Source organism: Octopus sinensis, linkage group LG18 (assembly GCF_006345805.1).
Source record: "Octopus sinensis linkage group LG18, ASM634580v1, whole genome shotgun sequence".
Lineage (NCBI taxonomy): Eukaryota > Metazoa > Mollusca > Cephalopoda > Octopoda > Octopodidae > Octopus > Octopus sinensis.
The window spans coordinates 39,121,436-39,146,664 of NC_043014.1; the positions used below are offsets into that span (position 1 = coordinate 39,121,436).

Genomic DNA, 25,229 nt, shown 5'->3' on the forward strand with positions numbered 1-25,229 from the left:
TTATTTAAACTGTGATTGGAAGTAATAGTTTGAGCTAGCTAATATAATTAAAATTGGTAATTAGTCCTGGAATATGAATTAATGTTTTTAGTTGATGTTGTTTGTATATTGGGATGTTAAGCTCAACTAGTAAAGTTTTTTTTTTAGAGAACTGAATTGCCGGTAAAGTGTTCTTGAAAGAATTCGATATTTTTTTCAATGTTATCATTTAGGTGAAGGTGCGTAGCTTAGTGGTTAGGGATATTCAGTTTGCGATCGTAAGGCTGTGAGTTCGATTCCTGGCAGCGCATTGTGTTCTTGAACAAGACACTTTATTCCATGTTGCTCCAGTTCACTTAGCTGGCAAAAATGAGTTGTACCTGTATTTCGGAGGGCCAACCTTGTCACATTCAGTGTCACGCTGAATCTCCCTGAAAACTACGTTAAGGGTACCCATGTCTGTGGAGTGCTCACCTACTTGCACGTTAATTTCACAAGCAGGCTGTTCCGTTGATCGGAACCCTCGTCAATGATTCAATTCGAACTAAATTCAAACATGTCTGTACTTACAGTCGACATTGACCGTTTAAAGACAATTTAGTTGTCAGGGTTAATGAGAAATGACTTTTGAAACATGAATTTTCTGCTGTTTTATATTACCTTGATAAAATATGTAATGTGTATTCGCCTAGCTGTCGCATGTAATGTGTTTACGCCTAGCTGTCGCTTATCTGTGTTTGAATTCTTGAAGATATAAATAAGCAAATACATAAATGGCGTGTGTATAAATAGATCACTTTCTGATATTGCGAGTCTGTATGTGTGACACATATTTTTAGGATTAAATATTTTTAGAAATGTATATTTTTTCTGCTCAAGCGTGTAGATACGATCAAATGAAATTTGTTTTCCTTTATGATAACATATAATCATTGGATTATTTTAATGAGGACATGGTGAGAGGGAGGACATGGTGGGATAGTTGCATAACCAAGGACTATTTCCACTTCACAGTTGTTTGGTCTTCCTTGGGGGAAGATACTGCAAAGATTTTGCATTAACTTTTTGTTTTAAAGAAAATAGTTAAGAATTGGTATCGAAAAATTTAGTTTGGATTTTTTCAGTTTGAACGGCAGTTTTTTCTAGCAGTGTCATATGAAATTATCACCCATAATTATGACCCCTGTATCGATCTATTGCATTTCAATCTGTTTTAGGGTTAGGGTTAGGGGTGGGGGAAGGGTATCTTTTTTCTTCAGAAATGTAAATAAACCCAATCTGTTTCTTAAACGAGGGACATATTCATACGGCACAGAATGTTTTTTTTTTTACCTCAATAGACGTCAGTGATTGGTTGAAATTGCAGAAATTGAAGAAAAAAAACAACAAATATCTTACAAACTATAAAATTTTCTCAATAAAGCCAAGAGAAAAAGATGCTTTATAAACACATTCTACCAGTATACGGAGTTAAAAGTGTTTAGTTACGTGGAAATTATTTTAAAAAACTGCCATTCAAACCGAAAAGATCCTTTAGTTTTCCTTCTGTTCTTCTGTCATAGAAATTACCATACAAAAGGAAAAGAAACTGATTGTAAATTTGTAATGTCAATTAGTAACTTAATGATGCATCGGACAAATGAGTTTGTTTTGTAATCTACTCAAACGTTGATCTACGAATTTGATTACCAATTATATACAGTGATAGATTGCAACTCCTTATCTGCAAATATTTGCTGCAGGCCTAATAAATAATGGTTTCGAATTTCTGCATAGCGCTAGCAATCTTAGGGTGCTCAACTGGTACTTATTTAATCGGCCCCGAAAGGATGAAAGGCAAAGTCGACCTCAGCCGAATTTGAACTCAGAACGTAGCGGCAGACGAAATACCTATTTCTTTACTACCCACAAGGGGCTAAACACAGAGCGGACAAACAAGGACAGACAAACGGATTAAGTCGATTATATCGAACCCAGTGTATAACTGGTACTTAATTTATCGACCCCGAAAGGATGAAAGGCAAAGTCGACCTCGATGGAATTTGAACTCAGAACATAACGGCAGACGAAATAGTGCTAAGCATTTCGCCCGGCGTATTAACATTTCTGCCAGCTCACCACCTTTGGGTCTAACAAATAATGAATATACAAAAAAAGCCCAGTTTTCATGTTTTATTTGTTAGCTTTTTTTATTTTGATTTTGATTTTCGAATTATAGTTTCACGATTCATAGTAATGCAAAACTGGCCCTGACTGTGTCGGCAGATATTTAAAAGACATATTTCTGCAAACATTTGAAAGATATAAAGTGCCGGTAGATATTTAAAAGATATATTAGTATTAATGTGTTGGCAAAAAAGTTAAAAGATAAATGTGTTGGCAGGTGGCAACAGATATTTAAAGATAACGTATACGTCGGAAGTTTAATGGTGGGTTCTGTTTAATTTCATTTTAGTTTAATAATGAAACGTCTGTCAGAGACAGCTGAGAAAAGTTTAATGTGGATATGGGTAAAAAGGATTGATAGAACTGCAAAGGAATACAGCAAGCCACTAAACATACGAGGAAAGAAACAGTTTGAAGCTGTGCATGTAGATGCTGTGGTCTTTGTGACTGAGCAATAAACTCACCCAAATGTTCAGAGTTCAATCCCCACTAAAGGTGGCATTTAAAAACCACAGGACACCTAGGAATCACTACCTTGCTGGGTTCAGCTCCCTTAGAATGTCAGGAACTAACGGACCAAAACATTTGTTTGACAGGAGCCTTTCCTCTGAAGATTTCTCCTGCTGTCCGCTCGCTCTGTCCACGGATCTTTACCTTTTGACCGACAGATTTAAAAAATAATTTTTTGTAACTTAACACTTTCAAACTTCGTATACTGGTAGAATGTGTCATCTTTTACTCTTAGCGTTTTTGAGATAAACTTATATTTACGAAGTAATTTCACGTTAAAGTAGTCCTATTTCGGTAATTTCAACCAATCAATGACGTGTGTCCAGCTGAATAAAATTACTGCCGTTGTTTGTCAACAACAACTATTGGCGGTGTATTTTTCGTTTGTCACTGTTATTTATTACATCGTTCGTGTGTTTGTACTTGTTTTAGGGTTAGGGTTAGGGTTTTAGGGTTATGGTTGTCATAAATAACAGATACAAATGAAAAATACACCACTGGAAGTTCTTGTAATTTTATTTAGCTGAATACACGTCATTGATTGGTTGAAATTTCTGAAATACAACTACTTTAACATGAAATTACTTTGTAAATATAAGTTTTTCTCAACAATGCTAAGAGTAAAAGATATTTTATATGACACTTTCTACCACTTTGTTGAAAGCATTAGGACCAGGTCTCCAATTTGAGGATACTTTCCCTTCTTCTTCCCACCAGTTTTGGAAGCGCTGAAAAGGGCTGCGAGCACTGCTCATTATCCTGACTAAACAATAAAAAGATTAAAAGCAGTAACACCACTTTCTCTATAATTCGTACTTTCAGAAGAAGAACAAAGGACTGAAATGTCAGCTGTTTCACTTTTTACAGAAAATAAACACATTATAATCATACAGTAAATTTCCCTCATTCGACTAACATTCTCGCCATCTTCTTTTTAACTATATTCATTTCGGCTTTCTGCATTCTGGGTTCAAATCCTACCAATGTCAACTTTATCTTTCATCCTTTCGGGGTCAATAAATAAAATACCAGTTCAGTACTAGGTTCAATGGTTCTTCTCTCCTTAGCTCTTTCATTCTTTTTATTCTTTCTCGGAGAAATCTCCCAGGGAGGGACAAGCTCCGACAAATATAAATGCCCAAGACACAGTGCATGTCGCAATGACATCCCTGCTACTTCATCGAGAATTGAAAGCCCACAGTAAGGCAAGGCATATTATATCCGAGATGTGATACACATTCATTTTTAACCTGGTATACAGAAATTTAAAGATTTGGCTATTAAATTTAGCAAAACATGCAACTGCACAGAGTTTTTTTTTAATCAGAAACACCTCGATATATGCAAAATGGATCTTTTTAGTTATAACTCCATAACTCATCATGGCCTGTAATACCATGGTTTCAAAGGGTACATTTGTTCGGTTGGGCCTGAGAATATCTCATGGGTCCCTCTCTATAAAAAAGAATTTAAAAAAAAGAAAAAAAACCTCACAGCCAAACCCCGCCCCGTGTTTCGAAAGGATCCATCTATCTCCTTTAAATGGGCCTTGAAAGCAGTCACGCTCTGCTTTGAAGAAGTGCCTGTATACCATTTCAAATGAAAAATGTCAATTTGACAACCTAGTTTTCTATATCTCTGATTTATCTTCTCAAAAATCTGACTGATTAAATTGTATGTAATATGATGACTTCGGGTTGATATATGGCAATGAGTAAAAAATAAATAAATAAATGAAAATAAGAAAGAAAGAAAGAAGCTTGGTTATTTGAAGCAAAAGTACATCGGTTATTTAGCTTATCGTGTTCTGAAAGCTTATCAGCTGTGAAAAGTTCATTTTTGTTATATGTGAATGCCTGGATATACCTTTGTGCATGTGTGTGTATGTGTGTGTGAAAGAGAGAGAGACAGACAGACAGAAAGAGAAAGACCCAGAGAGAATGTGTATGTATGTATCTGCAAAGTGCTTGAAAAATGTGAAACCCTAGAATATTTCGCGGGTAATTGAATCAGAAGGACCCGGTATCTATAGCAGAAATGAATGTAGGTGAAGTTATAAATAGGCCTTAATGTTGGTGGTGAGCATCCCGCAGAACGATAGATATGTTTCAATGCTTAGATATGTTTGATATGCTTTGATATGCTTCAGTGTTAAGATAAACGTGTAAGTTTGATTCCTGACTACCTCTCTTCCTTATACATTTTTTTTTTACATAGTATGGCTGTGTGGTAAGAAGTAAGCTTCTTACCACACAGCCATACTAACGTTAGCACGCCGGGCGAAATGCTTAGCGGTATTTCGTCTGCCATTACGTTCTGAGTTCAAATTCTGCCGAGGTTGATTTTACCTTTCATCCTTTCAGGGTTGATAAATTAAGTACCAGTTACGCACTGGAATTGATGTAATCAACTTAATACCTATGTCTGTCCTTGTTTGTCTCCTCTATGTTTAGCCCCTTGTGGGTAATAAAGAAATAGGTATTTCGTCTGCCGTTACATTCTGAGTTCAAAATCCGCCAAAGATGACTTTGCCTTTCATCCTTTCAGGGTCGATAAATTAAGTACCAGTTACTTACTGGGGTCGATGTAATCGACTTAATCCTTTTGTTTGTCCTTGTTTGCCCCCTCTATGTTTAGCCCCTTGTGGGCCATAAAGAAATAAGAAGCTTGCTTCCAAACCACATGGTTCCAAGTTCAGTCCCACTGTGAGACACCTTGGGCAAGTGTCTTCTACTATACCTTCTGGCCAACTAAAGCCTTGTGAGTTGATTTGGTAGACAGAAACTGAGAGAAGTCCATTGTATATATTGGTCCTATTGTGTTAAACTGTCGTATGTCCAAATTTGGCCAAATGCATTCTTTTTGTTTTTTTTAGTATTTTTTTTGCTTGCAATCACTGGTTCTTTTGGTCAAACTATCGTGTCTGCTTCAGATGCCAAGATATCAAAAATTGTCAAAGTATAGTACAACGGTTTTGCTTTGGAATGGTGAACCTACTTTTTTTGTTTTCTGAAAAAGCAACATTTTGGACTTACGATCATCATCATCATCATCATCGTCGTTTAACGTCCGTTCTCCATGCTAGCATGGGTTGGACGGTTCGACCGGGGTTCTGGGAAGCCAGAAGGCTGCACCAGGCTCCAGTCTAATTTGGCAATGTTTCTACAGCTGGATGCCCTTCTTGCATAATAGCAACTCTGTGTGTGTATGTACGTATGTATATATATATATATATATATATATATATTATATATATATATATTATATATATATATATATATATATATATATTATATATATATATATATACATACGTATATGTGTGTGTGTGCGTGTGTGTTTGTCCCCACCCCTGTCATCGCTTGACAACCAATGCTGGTATGTTTATGTTCCCATAACATTAGCAGTTCGGCAAAGGAAACCGATAGAATAAGTACTAGGCTTACAAAGAATAAATCCTGGGGTTGATTTCTTTGATCATTAACCTTTAATGCAGTGCTCCAGCATGGCTTCAGTCAAATGACTAAAACAAGTAAAAGAATAAAAGTATATATGCAAATATCATAAAGGACTGTCTATATGGCCTGACCTGCTAGAAATAGCAACGAAATCTTCCTCCCATCTTAGAAAATAGAAACAAAGACACAATGGATAATATAGTATGTTGCATGGGAAAAAAAGACTGAATGGTCATGAGTGGAGAGTCTTTCATTATAAGCCTGCTTGAGCATGTGATTTCACATAGGATTAAAGAATAAAAATATAAGAAAATGGTAAGGCAGTAAGGTACAGTATCTTAGTTTCATCTCTATTGATTCTGAGTTCTAATCCTGCCAGGAATAGGGAATTCGTAATGATTTCTTTCTGCAGCACAAATCGATTAATACTGCACTTGATTAATACTTATTTTATCAACTCTCAGAATGAGAAAATGTGCCAAGATAAACAGAACAGTGGCACTGTATAAGAGAATGGGCTATAGCTGATGAGATTGACCTCTGTCTGTGGCTATCTGAACATCACTATAACCATCACTCGAAGAAAAGCAATACACTGGAGCCGTTACATTCTCAAACACAGCATACATAGATAAGAATTGGAATTTAAATCCATAAGGTCCCAGGGCAATTACTTTGAGTACCCATGCCTGAAGACAGTAGTACCCCTGCCTACCTTTCCTCTGCTTGATTTGTACCTACTTTATCAACACAGGAGGGATGAAAGGTGAAGTCATCTACAGAACATAAACTTATGAAAATACCATAACACATATACCATACTTTAACATGTATAAGGAACCCTTTTTTTGTCAAAAATTAGGTTACAAAAATATGGGATTTTCTTATACATGGATAGTATTATAATTCCTTACAAAACCTTTTCTCCAAATTTTCTATATTTTAACATGTATAAGGAACCCTTTTTTGTCAAAAATTAGGTTAAAAAAATATGGGAGTTTCTTATACATGCATAGTATTATAATCACTTACTAGACCTTTTTTCCAAATTTTCTGTATTTTAACATGTATAAGGAACCCTTTTTAGTCAAAAATTAGGTTACAAAAATATAGGATTTTCTTACACATGGATAGTATTATAATTCCTTACAAAACCTTTTTTTCTAAATTTTAAGCCCCAAAAATTAGGGGGTTCCTTATACAAGTTAGAATACAGTACTTTTCATTCTGACCCTTCCTTTGTTTTTTGACAAACTGAAAATTACTAATATCCTCGACTGACATATTCTCCACTTCTATAGTCTCTGATTTCTATCTTTTCAGTGATGAAATATTTAGCTTATGGAATCCTTATTCAATATCATAATCCACATGCTTTTATATTCTAGAAATAACTGTGAGAGACTCTATTTGTTTGTACTCTCTATTTAAATTAAATGTTTTTCAAGTGATGCCAAATGTTTTGTTTTTCCATTTTCTATTTTAATCCACATACCATCACTATATCTATTGTTCTTCCAAGCCTGCCATTTTTCACCACCCTCACAAAACTACATCAAGGTTAACGGACTGCAAAGTTTCCTGAATAGTAGATTGCTTGATGGAAATAGTTTTACGAGAATTATTTTCGTCTCTTATCTCCTGAGTTTAAATCCTTACATTCACTTATCTGGGGTTTGATAAAATGAACACCAGTTGTACACTAGCTTATCTTGTTTTTCTCCAACATGTTGAGTCATATGGTCTGGGATGACCTGAAATGATCTGGGACTTGGTTCTTGATTTCATAGCGTTACCAACCCGGCTCTGGCTCTGTAGTATAAATGTCTTGTTTTCATTAGTTTTTCATTAAAATATACCAGCAAACTTTAGTTGCAATTTATGTTCCTAATACTAGCTTAATGATAACTAAGTAATCTTACTAAATTCTTTGTTATATTTAAAATAATTTAAAGAAACACAGAGCATCTCAAAATAAATACAGTAACAAAAGGGTTAAGTAGATTTGAGATAAATCTCACTGGACTATTGCAAGTGTGTGTAAAAAAATAAAGCTTTGCCATCACTCACTAGTTGCCTGTATCATACTCTTTTGGTAATTGTTTTAAGAGTTTATTTAGTTGTAAGCAGATGTAGACATCCTCTCAACCTTCCCATTTTTCACCCAATGAAACATTGAAGAAATGACAGGATATGCTGCACCAACACTTTCTTCTTCCAGCACAGTTGGTATTCATTCTCAGTCAAGTTGTTTGTTCCTTCTCAAGCCATGCCTGGCTCATTAGGGCCAGTTTCCTGGTTTCTTGGTGTATAGGTTCCCCACCTGGACGGTCCGTCGAAGGTGAGCTGCAAGATGCAGGAGGAAAGAGTGAGAGAAAGTTGTGGCGAAAGAGTCAGCAGAAGTTTCGCCATTACCTTCTGCCGGAGCCGCGTGTAGCTTAGGTGTTTCACTCATAAACACACACATCGTCCAGTCTGAGATTCGAACCCGCGATCCCACGACCGCGAGTCCGCTGCTCTAACCACTAGGCCATGTGCCTCCACAGTCAAGTTGACAGTAGCAACATGAAATGGTGTGCCTCGTGCAGGGACACAATGGGCTGCTTGATCCAGGAATCAAATCCTCAATCTCATGATAGTGAACGCAACACTCTAGTCAATAGGGCATGTATTTTCACACACATGGTGTGTGTGTGTGTGTGTGACTTTGTTGACAGTGACTCCCATGTTTAGTCATTAGTGGTTTATTCAAAAACCATTTTCTTACACACTAGCATCTTCATCATTACCACCACCACCACCACTACCATCACCACCACCACCACTACCATCACCCTTACCACCATCTCCTCCACCACCACCATAATCATCATCATCATCATCATCATCACCACCACCACCACCACCATCATCATCATCATCATCATCACTACCACCATCATCACTACCATTGTCATACGTCTGCTGTCCATGCCGTCATGTATAACACGTAAGTAACCACCAGTTACCAGATTCTGACAAATGGTTGTTCTGTTCTTCGTCATTCCAGGGAAGCAGACCGAGACAGCTGTTCAAGAGAAGATGACTCAGGAAGCAACAACGATACTTTCTCTAATTCTAAACCAACTTACACCAATGGATATTCCACTGAATTTCCTAAATTCTTCGAAACATTTGAATCCATTATTAATAAGAACATGAAGTATATGCATAAACACTTCTTCAATGCTGATTCTGCACAGAACAACTTACATTCTGACTATTTTCCATCATCTTCGAGTAGTTTTGCTGAAGAGCGTAAGTTACCAATTCTTCATTTTTTTTACTTTTTGTCTTTTACTTGTTTCAGTCATTGGGTCATGGCCATGCTGGTGCACTGCCTTGGAAAGTACAGTTAAACAAATTGCCATATTCTGAACCCTTTGCTTCCCTGGGCATGGACACATTGAAACTCCGACGTCTGACAGCTGACACCCATAAAATTATTAACCATCATACAAACAATAACTCTGAGCACCTTTTCAAACTCCGCCCGTCTAACACCCGTGGACTTATTTACAAAGTCAGAAAACAGCACAGCTCCCATGACTTTAGGAAACATTTTTTCATGCTGAGAGTTGCTGAAGCATGGAACAAACTGCCGGCATCAGTTGTTAGTTGTCGGAGCACTGCATCCTTCAAAACTTCCATGCTTCCTTGCCCATAAAATTATCAACCATCGTACAAACAATAACTCTGAGCACCTTTTCAAACTCCACCCGTCTAACACCCGTGGACATATTTACAAAGTCAGAAAACAGCACAGCTCCCATGACTTTAGGAAACATTTTTTCACGCTGAGAGTTGCTGAAGCATGGAACAAACTGCCGGCATCAGTTGTTAGTTGTCGGAGCACTGCATCCTTCAAAACTTCCATGCTTCCTAAGATTCGCCAACACTACACCTGATTTTCTCCCCTTCATACACACACAAGCATGTGTCTGACTTATACACTGTTCACTTTCCAGACATTTGTACATTACTGCATATGCTTTATAATGCTTTATACGCACTTTTAACAAGTTGTAGAGCACCTGAGCAATGTATACAATAATTTCATTATTATTATTATTATTATTATTCAGTAGTTTTATTTTTTATAGCGTGCTTTCACTTCACTACCGAGTACAGCTCTGTGTGCCTTGGGTATGTGCTGTGCTTTGTTGTGATGCTTTCTGAGATTCGCCAACACTACACCTGATTTTCTCCCCTCCATACACACACAAGCATGTATCTGACTCATACATTGTTCGCTTTCCAGACATTTGTACATTACTGCATATACTTTATACGCACTTTCTGACAAGTTGTGGTGCACCTGAGCACTGTATACAATAATTTCATTATTATTATTATAAATGAACCCTAGTATTTGTTTTTTAACGTTTGGTGCTTATTCAAGAAGAACAACAAATTTCCTGTGAGCGATGAAAAGTGACTGTAGATTTACCAGGGTGCCAGGGACTTTTTCCCATCCCAGTTATGAATAAACCGGACATTTTAATGTGTTGTGAAAGAAAGAAAGTGAATCTGGTTGAGTTAACAGTTCCTCATAAAGATAACATGGACGCCGTTCAGGCTCGAAAGATTAACTGTTATGTAAACCTCCTCAAGGAATGTGAAGATGCAGGCTGGAAAGCGGAGCATTTTCCAATCAAAGTTGGATGTAGAGGGTTTGTTAGATACAGTGTGAGACAACTGTTGTTATCGTTAGGCCTAACTCATCGTAAAGTCAATACCACCATGATCGATATCCAAACTACAGTGGAAAAGAGTAGCCACTAGATTTGAGACGATGAGCGATGGCTAGAAGAATGTATGTTGTGTTCTTGAGCAAGTCACTTTATTTCACGTTGCTCCAGTTCACTCAGCTGTAGAAATGAGTTGCAACATCACTGGTGCCAAACTGTATTGGCCTTTTCCTTTCCCTTGGATAACACTGGTGGCATGGAGAGGAGAGGTGAGGCTGGTATGCGTGGGTGACTGCTGGTCTTCTAGAAACATCCTTGCCCAGACTTGTGCCTTGCAGGGGAACTTTCTAGGAGAATCCTATGGTCATTCTTGACCGAAGAGGGTCTTTTTAATGTGCTTACTTGTGTGTGTATGTGTGTGTGTGTATATATATATATATATGTATTTATATATATATATATATGTATGTATGTATATGTATTTATATATATATATGTATGTATATATATATATATATATGTGTGTGTGTGTGTGTGTGTGTGTGTATATATATATATGGATAGATGGATGGATGGATAGATAGATAGATAGATAGATAATGTTTTTAACATCTACTTTTCAATGTAGTCAGCTGAGACTACATAGGGGCAAACCATTCTACAGCCTGGTTCCCCCTCCTGACACTAACCCTCACTTGTTTCCAAGCAAAGTAATTATAATCCACCAGTCTATCAGACAATGAACAGCCTGGACATGATTTCATGGAGAACTACAAACAAACTACACCTGTTGTATAAACAGTGAGGGTTTGTTTACAATTAGCATGTAATGTGTTAAGAAGCCTGGTCATGCTTCCACAGTGGCCTGCAAACATACAACACCATCTGAATGAATAGTTAGGCATTTGTTTACATTCAGTGCATAGATATGTCAAAACAAGGGAAAATACAAACTCATTCACACACACCTATACAAACATACACACACACACACATATCAGTTATGCACATTTAGAAAGTTTGTTAGAAAAATTGGATCTTTTTGGTTTGAACGGCAGTTTTTAACATAATTTCTAGGTAACTAAAAAATGTTGAACTTCGTATACTGGTAGAATGTGTTTATAAAACATCCTTTTCTCTTGGTTTTATTGAGAAAATTCTATTGTTCGTACGATATTTATTGTTTTTTTTCTGCAATTTCAACCAATCACTGACGTCTATTGAGGTAAAAAACATTCTGTGCCGTATGAATATGTCCCTCTTTTAAGAAACAGATTGGGTTTATTTACATTTGTGAAGAAAAAAAGATACCCTTCCCCCACCCCTAACCCTAAAACAAATTGAAATGCAATAGATCAGTGGTTCCCAAACTATGAGTTGCGACCCACAGATGGGTCGCGAAAGGAATCTTAGTGGGTCGCAAAAAGTTATAAAATTACGCATTAGCTTTGATTAACTGCTGTCTATCGAGATAGTTCAGTAGAGTTAAGTGGCTCGTCATAAACTGGTGTGATAAATAGTGGGTCGCGACTCTAAAAAGTTTGGGAACCATTGCAATAGATCGATACTAGGGTCATAATTATGGGTGACAATTTCATATGACACCGCTAGAAAAAACTGCCGTTCAAACCGAAAAGATCCAGATGTGCTACTACGACAAAGAGCCTGAGAGTTGAGAATGCGTCTATGTTTGCTTGTGACTATATAGACATATAAAACAATAAGTGAAAGCATGGTACATATTTATCAAGCCATATTCGTTCTCAGGTGATGGCTGACTCTTAGTTGCGGCATAACAACGTAGTGTGTGTGAGTTGTTATGATTGTTAGGCAAATCTCATTGTTATATAATTCTTTATCAGGAATAGACATTGCAATGATTGTTGGTCGTAAACAAAGCAGTAAAATATATGAAGGATATTATTTACATTTGAAAATAAAGCAAAGATACCGGCGGTGATGACTGCTACGCACACACGTGAGTGCGTATGTACATAAGTACGTATGTATTTATGTATTTTGTTTTTCTGTCCTCTCACTGAACACTTACTGGTACTACTTAAGAAGAGTGGTCCCGGTGCGCGCACTCGCGTGCTCGCGGATCCGCGCTAGCTAGTCGTGACTAATCGATCCTACAACGACTACCTATCTATCTATCTATCCGCTCAGTCGAAGTCGACTCTCGGTTACTCGATGGATCAGTGTCCTCCAGTCAGTTCTATCCTGGGCCGCTTCTTTCAGATTGGCTATGTCCATTCCGGTATCACTCATGATGGTGTCAAGCCAGCGGGTTCTTGGTCGGCCTCTTCCTCTCTTGCCACTGACCATTCCGAGCATGATGTCCTTCTCCAGGGATTTTCTCCGCATAGTATGACCGAAATATGCCAATCTATGCTTGGTGATCCTAGCTTCTAGCGACAGCTTCGGCCTGATCTGCTTAAGAACTTCTCCATTGATGAGCCTCGCTGTCCATGGAATCCGTAAAAGACAACGACTACCTAGCAAAAAAAAAAATACTTATTTTGTGTTTTATTTACTTTACAACGACTACCTAGCAATGTAAATAAAACACAAAATAAATAATGTTTATACTCAAAGTACATAATTTTTTTAAAACAAAGTAAATAAAACACAAATTAATTATTTTTTTTAAAAACAAAGTAAATAAAAAAAAACACAAAGTAAGGATCGACTAGTCACGACAAGCTAGCACGGATGCACGAGTTCTTGAGTAGTACCCACTTATACATTATCTTCGATGAGAGAGTCCGTCATATACGTACATACCCACGAACATACGTACGTATGTACGCAGGTACGTTTGCACGTGAGTACGTACATACGTACATGTGTACCCATGTACGTACATCTTGTGGTCCGTGTGTGGAATAACTTGTCGGTCCCTTGCAGGTTTTGGGAGTGAAATGAGTTTAAGAGGCGCTCTTACTTCGACATGAGTTGACTTTTACTAATGCATGCATGTATGTATGTAGGCATGTATCAATATGTATGTATGTATGTATGTACGCATGCACGAACGCACACACGTAGTATGTACTCATGTACCTGTGTACGTGTGTGTGTGTGTACCTGTGTTTAGAGATCATGTAATGGTTGTAAACGAGCATCACCATCATATAAGCGAGATTATTCATTTCTAGCCTTCTCTGAATAACCATGCAGGATCTTTTCGGTTTGAACGGCAGTTTTTTTTAAATAATTTCCACGTAACTAAACACTTTTAAACTTCGTATACTGGTAGAATGTGTTTATAAAACATCTTTTTCTCTTGGCTTTATTGAGAAAATTCTATAGTTTGTAAGATATTTGTTGTTGTTTTTCTTCAATTTCTGCAATTTCAACCAATCACTGACGTTTATTGAGATAAAAAACATTCTGTGTCGTATGAATATGTCCCTCGTTTAAGAAACAGATTGGGTTTATTTACATTTGTGAAGAAAAAAGATACCCTTCCCCCCACCCCTAACCCTAAAACAGATTGAAATGCAATAGATCGATACTAGGGTTATAATTATAGGTGACAATTTCATATGACACCGCTAGAAAAAAATGCCGTTCAAATCGAAAAGATCCACCATGCGTAGCTATGGAAAAACTTTATCGTGCTTGAAAAAAAGATGAGTGTTGGTGACTGGAAAGGTTTCCAACCCTAAAAGAATCTGCTTCAGTAAATTCCATCTGAACCATGCAAGCATAGAATAGTGGATGCTAAAGGAGGAGGAGGAGAATATAAATGCTCGTTTAAAAAAGCCAGCTTTAATAGCAAAACTTTGAAGTAAACAGTCTCTATAAATATTTAAATTATTAGTAAATATATATATATATATTTACTATCATGTGTGTATGCACTCACACACATACAGACAGACACTCACACATGTATACTTATATTTGGATATATATGTGTGTGTGTGTATGTATGCATATATAAATATGTATGTATGTATACATATAAATATGTATATATATATATATATATATATATATTATATATATATATATATATATATATATATTATATATATATATATATATATATATATATGTATGTATGTATGTAATATATATATGTATGTATGTAGCCATATGTACGTGTGTGCGCACGCGCGTATAATAGATAGACAGACAGATAGATAGATGGATGGATGGATAAATAGATAGACGGATAGACAGACAGACAGACAGACAGATAGATAGATAATCATCATTTTTTCTCCTTTTCCATGTTGTGATGAGTTGGCTGAATCATCATGTACTGAATCAGCTTAGTTTCTGCAGCTTGATGTCTTTCCTGTCACCAATCACATCACAGACTGTACTCAGAGTATTTCATTGTGGTATCAGTATAGTGAATGAGCAACCATTCTCTATCTTGATCAATGTTACTCAACCACTTTTTACCTTTGGACCCCTTTGATTCCTATTTTATTCAGATGAACCCTCATAGGTATTCAATATTTTTAAAAAATCCTATTACCATATTTTTATAATTAAATATTACTCGCAATTGTATAAAAAATACTGTTAGAATATTTTATGTATTGTAGAAGTATTTGTAATTTATTGCACATAAATTTTAGCAACAAAATCTTATATAGACCACCGGCAGCCATATGGACCCTGTTTGAAAACCACTGATGTAGATAGAGTAAAGCAGTCTCTTTAACACTTGATCAAACTATGTACAGTCCTCTGTGTGTGTGTGTGTGTGTGTGTGTGTGTATGAACCAACGTGTAGATATACAAACATAATTTTCTATGAAAACCTATCTGACCCTGCAGAAATATTACTTTTTACTTGGAAAGCAGGTGAAGGGGTTTGTGACAGGAAGAGTATCAAGCTTTAGAAAATCCATCTCAACAAATTCCAACTCGAGTAGACATTAAAATGATGATGATGATGATGATGATGATGGTGGCGTTGGTGGTGGTGGTGGTGGTGGTGGTGGTGGTAATGGTTTGGTGGTGGTGGTGGTGATAGTGATGATGGTGATGATGATTATGATGGTGGTGGGGGTAATGGTTTGGTGGTGGTGGTGATAGTGATGATGGTGATGATGATGGTGGTGGTGGTGGTGGTAATGGTTTGGTGGTGGTGGTGGTGGTGGTGGTGATAGTGATGATGGTGATGATGATGACGACGACGATGACGACGACGACGACGACGATGACGACGACGACGATGACGACGACGACGATGACAACGACGACGATGTTTGATGATAAGAATGACAGAAGATAACCAACACACTCAGAATGGTGCCTCTATTTTATCTAAATTAAGATATACTGGCAGGAGTCCTATACTAATATAATATAGTTTATGTATTCGAATATCTTAATGTCTATAGCAGACAGATTTCAAACGCAGGATATTTGGGTCAGTAGTCTGTTACATTAACCATTTAGCTACTGCATCTTGACATTGCGAGTTATGTAGTTTATTTGAGAATGCAAATAAATACAATGGAACTAAAAAATATTTTCTTTTTGTACCCAGAAATCAACAAAATACTTTTTTTTTTTTTACTCAAGAATAATGGGATCTTTTCGGTTTGACCGGCAGTTTTTAAAAGTAATTTCCACGTAACTAAACACTTTTAAACTTCGTATACTGGTAGAATGTGTTTATAAAACATCTTTTTCTCTTGGTTTTATTGAGAAAATTCTATGGTTTGTAAGATATTTGTTTTTTTTTTCTTCAATTTCTGCAATTTCAACCAATCAATGACGTCTATTGAGGTGAAAACATTCTGTGCCGTATGAATATGTCTCCCGTTTAAGAAACAGATTGAGTTTATTTACATTTCTGAAGGAAAAAAGATACCCTTACCCCACCCCTAACCCTAACCCTAAAACAGATTGAAAAGCAATAGATCGATACTAGGGTCATAATTATGGGTGACAATTTCATATGACATCGCTAGAAAAAACTGCCGTTCAAACCGAAAAGATTCGAATAATGCTAATTCAACCCCAATTTTAGCCGTAGTATTTTGTATTAAATTCCTCGTATTATATACAAACAAATAAATGCAGTAGACTGTGCGTGTGCGTGTGAGTGAGAGAGAAAGATAGAGAGACTTTACAGGCAATGACAAAATTAATACATAGTAAGGGAGGTAACTCCCTTTTCTCGTTTACACATTTTCTACTATACGAATTATGAAAGCTACTTTACACGTGGGATATCAAAATTTTTAATGTTTTTAATTTACTATAACACGGTTCAGTGTTCAGATTAAGCAAGGCTTGATCTATTAAAATATATTTCTTTAGTATAGGCTGCAGTCAGTTTAAGTGAATTTTGTTTATTGGACAAGGGAAACGCAGACACAAAGACACACACAGATACGTACACACACACACACACACACACACGCACGCACACATCTTCCACAGTTTGCCTCTTTCAAATTCACTCACTAGGCATTGATCAGCCCAGGACTGTAGTAATAGACACTTATCCCAAAACAATATGGCTGCAGGCTCCTTAAACATGCAGCCATGCCTGTACCTATTCATACGAAATTGCTGGACTTTATTTACCAAATTTAAACATTATCCCTAATTCTTAATGTCTCAATTCCCCTAGTTTTCAGAAATATGCACCCTAACTTTTATGAATGTTACAAGCAGGACCTATGAGGTTGACATCAGCCAGTGTATTAGTTTGGAACCTGAAGGACTAAGAATAGGCCATGTAAGTTTCTGACATGATTTGGAGGCCCCCAGATATCTCCCCAGTTAGAGCCTAAAGACAACCTCATTTCACCTTACAGAATTTTTGTTGGAGGCCCTGCTTACAACTGATGAACATTCTATGCAATATATACAGTTTCATCCCTCTCTTTTATGGGTTGATTTTGCAGTAAATTTCTCCAGGAGTGGCTGTGTGGTAAGTAGCTTGCTTACCAACCACATGGTTCCGGGTTCATTCCCACTGCGTGGCACCTTGGGCAAGTGTCTTCTACTATAGCCTCGGGCCAACCAAAGCCTTGTGAGTGGATTTAGTAGACGGAAACTGAAAGAAGCCCGTCGTATATATGTATATATATGTATGTGTGTGTATATGTTTGTGCATCAATGTTTGTCTCCTCCCCCCAACATCGCCTGACAACCGATGCTGGGTGTGTTTACATCCCCGTAACTTAGCGGTTCGGCATAAGAGACTGATAGAATAAGTACTAGGCTTACAAAGAATAAGTCCTGGGGTCGATTTGCTCAACTAAAGGTAGTGCTCCAGCATGGCCGCAGTCAAATGACTGAAACAAGTAAAGAAAGAAAGAAAGGATTTCTAAAGTGATATATCAAATATCATCATCGTTGTTTTAATGTCTGCCCTTCCTGTTGCCAAACCCCACCTGTTTTCAGATAAGGTAATATTTCCCCATGGCCGGAAATGTTTTTTTTTTTTTTAAGCAGACTGGAAATGAACAACATCATTGGTATGAAGACATGTGGCTTTGTGGTTAAAGTATTCAGCTCATGTTCATAAGGTCATTCTGAAGCCTTACTTCTCTGGGCATAGATACATTGAAACTCTGACGTCTGGCAGCTGACTTCGCAGACACCCATAAAATTATTAACCATCTTACAAACAATAACTCTGAGCACCTTTTCAAACTCCACCCATCTAACACCCGTGGACATATTTACAAAGTCAGAAAACAGCACAGCTCCCATGACTTTAGGAAACATTTTTTCACGCTAAGAGTTGCTGAAGTATGGAACAAACTGCCGGCATCAGTTGTTAGTTGTCGGAGCACTGCATCCTTCAAAACTTCCATGCTTCCTTGCCCATAAAATTATCAACCATCGTACAAGCAATAACTCTGAGCACCTTTTCAAACTCCACCCGTCTAACACCTGTGGACATATTTACAAAGTCAGAAAACAGCACAGCTCCCATGACTTTAGGAAACATTTTTTCACGCTAAGAGTTGCTGAAGTATGGAACAAACTGCCGGCATCAGTTGTTAGTTGTCGGAGCACTGCATCCTTCAAAACCTCCATGCTTCCTGAGATTCGCCAACACTACACCTGATTTTCTCCCTTCCATACACACACAAGCATATATCTGACTCATACACTGTTCACTCCCCAGACATTTGTACATTACTGCATATGCTTTATATGCACTTTTGACAAGTTGTGGTGCACCCAAGCACTGTATACAATAATTTCATTATTATTATTTTTAAGGGCATGTGTATCTGTGGAGTGCTCAGCCACTTGCACATTAATTTCATGAGCTGGCTTGATCTATTGACTGTATTACATGGAACACTTGTTGTTGTAGCCGAATATAGTACCATTGGACTTGTGTGTGACAGTGAAGCTTATTTACGATCATCGTGTGTTTTCATGAAAGATTGGAAACAAAGGACACTGCTTGTAAGACAGTGATACTTGTTTACAACTATCATGCAATACCAAGATGAAGAAGCAGAAACATGTACAAGCACACACACACACACACACACACACAAACATACACACAAACACACACACACAAACATACACAAACACACACACACAAACACAACACACACACACACACTCACACATACACACAAACACACAGTCACGCAAACACACGCACACGCAACACACACACACAACAAACACAACACACACACACACACACAAACATACACATGCAAACACACACAAGTACACACACAAACCTACACATGCAAACACACACACACACACAAACACACACACACACACAACACACTCACACATACACACAACACACAGTCACGCAAACACACGCACACGCAAAAACACACACACACAACACACACACACACACACACAAACATACACATGCAAACACACACAAGTACACACACAAACATACACATGCAAACACACACACACAAACATACACAAACACACACACACACCACACACACACACACACACACCAAACACACACACACAAACACACACCACACACACACACACACACCACACACACACACACACCACACACAAACACACATGCAAACACACACAAGTACACACACAAACATACACATGCAAACACACACACACACAAACACACACAGAAACACACACACACACACACACACAAACATAAACACACACACACACACACATGCATGCAAATTCTTATTTAAACCTATCATTATAAGTACATTAGGCTATGTACCTATATATTTACACCAAAACCTAGAAACACTACGTTTTGTGAAGAAAGAGCAAAAAAAGAAAAACTGATGCAGATTCTCCAATTCCAATCTATTAGTGGTACAGTGAAAATTTGTAAGATATTCCAAAGATTCTCCATTTGAGATTTTTTTAGGTGAATAGATGCACACACTTGGATGTATGCATTGGCAGTTCAACCAACACACCAACTGAACATCATATTTAAAACTCTAGGAATTCTCTTGACACAATAATGTCTTGTTGCTTTGTTAGCAACCAGCTTGAACTCTCTTAATTATTTTTATTTATGCGCCCTTTTCAAGCCTAGCCAGGCTCATGGGCCCGGTTTCCCGGTTTCTATGGTATATGTGTTCCCTCCAGCTGGACGGGACGCCAGTCCATCGCACCATTACTCAAGAAACAGGAAGAAAGAGTGAGAGAAAGTTGGGGCGAAAGAGTACAACAGGGGTCACCACCACCCCCTTTCAGAATCTCGTGGGCTTTAGGTGTTTTTGCTCAATAAACACACACAACGCCTGGTCTGGGAATCGAAACCACAATCCTCCGACCACAAGTCCACTGCCCTAACCACTAGGCCATTGCACCTCCACAAACTCTCTTAAGAAGAACCTAAAATAAAACTCAAAGAAAAATCATTAATGCATACATTTGCATGCATACATTCATTCAACAGGCTTCTTTCTGTTTCCATCTACCAAATCTACTCACAAGGCTTTAGTCAACCCCCAGCACTATAGCCGAAGACACTTACCCAAAATATTTTTTTATCACCCTGAACTATATTTCCAATTTTGAGAGTTGCTACTGATACAACATTTCAATTGGTTTGCTCTCCAGTCATCTTCAGGTAAAACACTCTGAACTGAAGGCGGTGAGCTGGCAGAAATGTTAGCACACCAGGCAAAATGCTTAGCGGTATTTCATCTGTCTCTACGTTCTGAGTTCAAATTCTGCTGAGGTCAACTTTGCCTTTCATTTTTTCGGGGTTGATAAATTAAGTACCAGTTGCGTACTTGAATCAATCTAATCAACAGGCTCCCTCCCCCCCCCAAAAAAAATTTCAGGCCTTGTGTCTAGAGTAGAAAAGAACACTCTCTAAACTGGTCAAGACATTGTGTTAGCAACACATCCAAGATGAAGGAAACAGTTAGCAAAACAAACACCAGATCATAAGGATAAAATTCATGTTAAGAAATCAAGTCAGAAATATACAAGGCACCGATGCCAGTGACACATAAAAGGCACTCGTACTGGTGACATGTAAAGGCTCCTGTGTCACTGACATGTTTAGAGGTACCTGTGCTGGTGACACATTAAGGGCATCTGTGCCAGTGATGTGTAAAAGACATCCAGTACACCCTGAGGAGCAGTTGGTGTTAGGAAGGGTTCAAATTCTGCTGAGGTCAACTTTGCCTTTCATCCTTTCGGGGTCGATAAATTAAGTACCAGTTATGCACTGGGGTCGATGTAATTGACTTACTATTTATGTCTGTCCTTGATTGTCCCCTCTATGTTTAGCCCCTTGTGGGTAATAAAGAAATAGGTATTAGGAAGGGCATCCAGCTATAGAAACCAAGCCAAAACAAGACTGGAGCCTGGTGCTGCTCTCTGATTTACCAGTTCAAGTCAAACTGTCTAACCCATGACAGCACTGAAAATGGATACTAAATGATGATGATGATGATGAGTACAGCATCACCATGGGAGGCTTTATTGGCAGCTGGCTGATGATGTAAAAGGGTGGATGCAAATTCAACCTATACACCACCTGCTGAGAACCCTCCCCTGAGAACCCTTCCCCACCAGCCACCTAAAAGCAATCACAGTGGTGAGTGCTTCTCAAGAAAATCACCAGGGGTCGTTCATTGACCTGTTGCTATAAGGAGGAGAACAGTTCTCCAAACTGCTGCCATTTCTCCCCTTCTTGAGATTGCTTTTCACTTTAGCAGCCAGATCGTCTTCATGTCATACATACCCAGCCATAATTCCAGAAACATCTCACATTATGAATAATTTAGGGAATTATATTTGCATTGCAATATACTTAAAACATAATTGTGTGTGTGTGTGAGCACATGTGTGTATGTGTGTGTGTGAAACTATAAGTGTATAACTAATACATTGTGTTAGAATGTACACGCATTTTATACTCACTACATTTTTGGCGTTCTCTTGTTTTCAGATTTTTATTGTTTTAATATTATTAGCCCCGCCTTAGTGAAGGTAGAGGTATTGTTTTCAGTCATGTTTGTTTGTTTGTTGGTTGGTTTGTCCATGGACAAAATATCTCAAGAACTGCGGGATGGATTCAGGATGAAACTTTCAGGAATGTTTGGTCTGGTGACTAGCACCAACTGATTAGATTTTGGGATCGATCTGGTACCGGACAAGGATTCTGGATTATTTATATTTACTTTACTTTACATGGAATTATGGAGATGTACTCGCATAGCAAGTGATTTGATCTGAGATCGTGTGCTGAAACGAAAACAATTGCAGCGTGGAAGGTGTTTATAAGCCATTTAAAGAAACACACAAAAGCTGTTCGATTCACTTCAACATTTAAATTTAATTTGTCAAAATATTTTCGTCGCTTTAAGATCGCGACGTGTTCACTGACAAAAATCCGTGATGCAGCAAATTAAACTTAAATGTCGAAGTGAATCGAATGGCTTTTGTGTGTTTCTTAAATGGCTTACAAACACCTTCCATGCTGCAATTGTTTACTTTACATGATTACGATCTTAGATTAACTTTTAGTAGTTATAGAGTCGGGTGTCAGAGGTGATGGAGATGGAACATTTTGATCTTCGACAGTAAAGATGCCTGCATAGCATCCAGCAATGATTTCTGCACATTCTTTGGGATTGTCAGTAATCTGCCCTGTGTGGGAATTGCGAAGGGGACCAACTGGAGAGTGAGGTCTCTGCTTTGAATGTACATACTTCCAGAACACTTTGCTATCAAGGTTGGTTGCTATGCACTGTTCAAATTCAAGCACTGCTTTTTTTGTCACCTGCTTGAGATGGTTGGATAATCTATTGCGCTTTGTCCTGTTGATCTCTGATTTGTGCATTTCGTATTCCTGTTCAGCATTACGGCATTCTTTCCTGGCAGTCTCCCCAAATTGCCAACACTACACCTGATTTTCTCCCCTCCATACACATGCAAGCATGTATCTGACTCATACACTGTTCACTTCCAAGATATTTGTACATTACTGCATATGCTTTATATGCACTTTTGACAAGTTGTGGTGCACCTGAACACTGTATACAATTATTTCATTATTATTATTATTATTATTATTACTATTATTATTATTATTATCAGAGCTCATAACAATTTTTTTTTGCATTTTGTACTTTTATTAGCATTCACATAATGGATTTAATTAGTTCCTCCAATAGATCGGCATCTCAAACAAGAACCACTACTTGTATTATGAGCTGTCAGTAACCAAGTCAGACTAATAAGTTCTTACCTTTTGTACTTAAATAAACAGAAATTATAAATATTGATATATAGCTAGTTCCTTATACAGTGAATGATCATTTGAAAGTCTTCTTACATTTTATTATTATTATTTTAAGTTTTTCTCAGTTAACTCCCTTTAGGCTGTAACTACATTTTGAATTGGTGCATTTAATTTAGGCTTGTATTAGATAAAGATAAACTATTTATTAGTGTTACTAAATTTTCTACTACAACTTTCACATTCCATGACTACCATTGGGATTGACCTGGCACTGGACAAAGATTCTGGATTATTTTTCCTGTTTTTCTACTTAATTTTTGAGAGCAGTCGAGTTTATTTCAGATATTCGCATTTTAAAAATCATCTCTAGCTAATTGTTGAGAGGATGTTGGTGTTGCCTTAGCGGAGGTTTTTGCTCTCTGAGTGCTCTACTTTCCTTTTTGGCCAAGGTCTCATCAACTTTTTCAAGTTTCACTTGAAAAGGAAGATGAAAGTAGAGAGGGAAGTGATGTCTGGTAGCAAATTCAATGAAAGGTGGGTGAATGTCGCAAGAATGGCCAGTATGAACGGACCAATTCTGAGGATACACCTGTGAAAATTAAAAGGAAATATAAAAGGAGAAAGGGGCTCTCTACCCCCCTTTTGACCAGGCTCCCGTGGCTTTTATGGGGTTTTCCATGAGTAACCTTTTGAAGTACCTCCCCCTATTGGGAGTTTTAATTGTTACTTATATTTCGTTGTTATCCTGCTTTTGTACACGGACTTTTTCAAACAGACAAAACCCTTTGTAATTTTCATCCCGTATATTGTCCCTTTATGTTTTAATTGATTTTTGTTAGCCCTTGTGGCCAATAAACGAACGAATTATTATTATCATTATTTCTATTATTCTATATATTTTTTCTTTCTCACGTTACTTAAATTTCTCTGTTTTCCATTTCTCCATTGTTTCAGCTCCACCCCAAAGGTCAGAACTGTTTTCATGTGCATTTTGCGGGCTGGGTTTTAACCTTGAGGAAATGGTGAGTACATCTATCAGCCTCCTTGTCATCATAATCACCATTTTACTTATTTCAGTTATTGGACCATGGCCCATGCTGGGGTTCCACCTTGAAAGATTTAATCAAATGAATTGACACTCGTACTTATCTTTAAAGTCTGGTACTTATTCTATCAGTCTCTTTTGCTGAACTGCTAAATTACAGGGATGTAAACAAACCAACACCAGCTGTCAAGCAGTGACAGACAACAAACACAAACACCTACATACACTCCTCCTACACCTACATATACACACACACACACACACACACACACACATATATATAACAGGCTTCCACACAGTTTTTTGCCTACTAAATTCACTCACAAGGATTGGTCAGCCCAGGACTATAGCAGGAGACATTTGCCAAGGGTATTGCACAGTGGGACTGAACCTGAAGCCAGGTGGTTCCAAACCATACAGCCATCTCTACACAACTACACAGCCATGGCTCTCTCTACTCTTTTACTTGTTTCAGTCATCTGACTGCAGCCATGCTGGAGCACCGCCTTTAGTCGAGCAAATCGACCCCAGGGCTTACTCTTTGTAAGCCTAGTACTTATTCTATCAGTCTGTTTTGCTGAACCACTAAGTTACGAGGACGTAAGCACACCAGCATCGGTTGTCAAGCGATGTTGGTG

The 25,229-nt window shown here is 37.7% G+C and overlaps 1 protein-coding gene across 2 annotated transcripts in view; it reads left to right on the top strand.

Annotated features, from left to right (window-relative positions):
- The window catches only part of LOC115221504 (meiotically up-regulated gene 185 protein), an 82,245-nt gene that overhangs the window by 34,079 nt on the left and 22,937 nt on the right, over positions 1–25,229 (top strand). For both annotated transcript variants that reach the window (XR_003882638.2, XM_029791702.2), the window contains exons 2-3: positions 9,163–9,410; positions 24,501–24,568. Coding sequence is in view for 1 of the 2 variants with exons in the window: in XM_029791702.2 (XP_029647562.1) it covers positions 9,163–9,410; positions 24,501–24,568 (316 nt within the window). In the remaining variant the exon portion in view is untranslated. The remainder of the gene's footprint in view (positions 1–9,162; positions 9,411–24,500; positions 24,569–25,229) is intronic.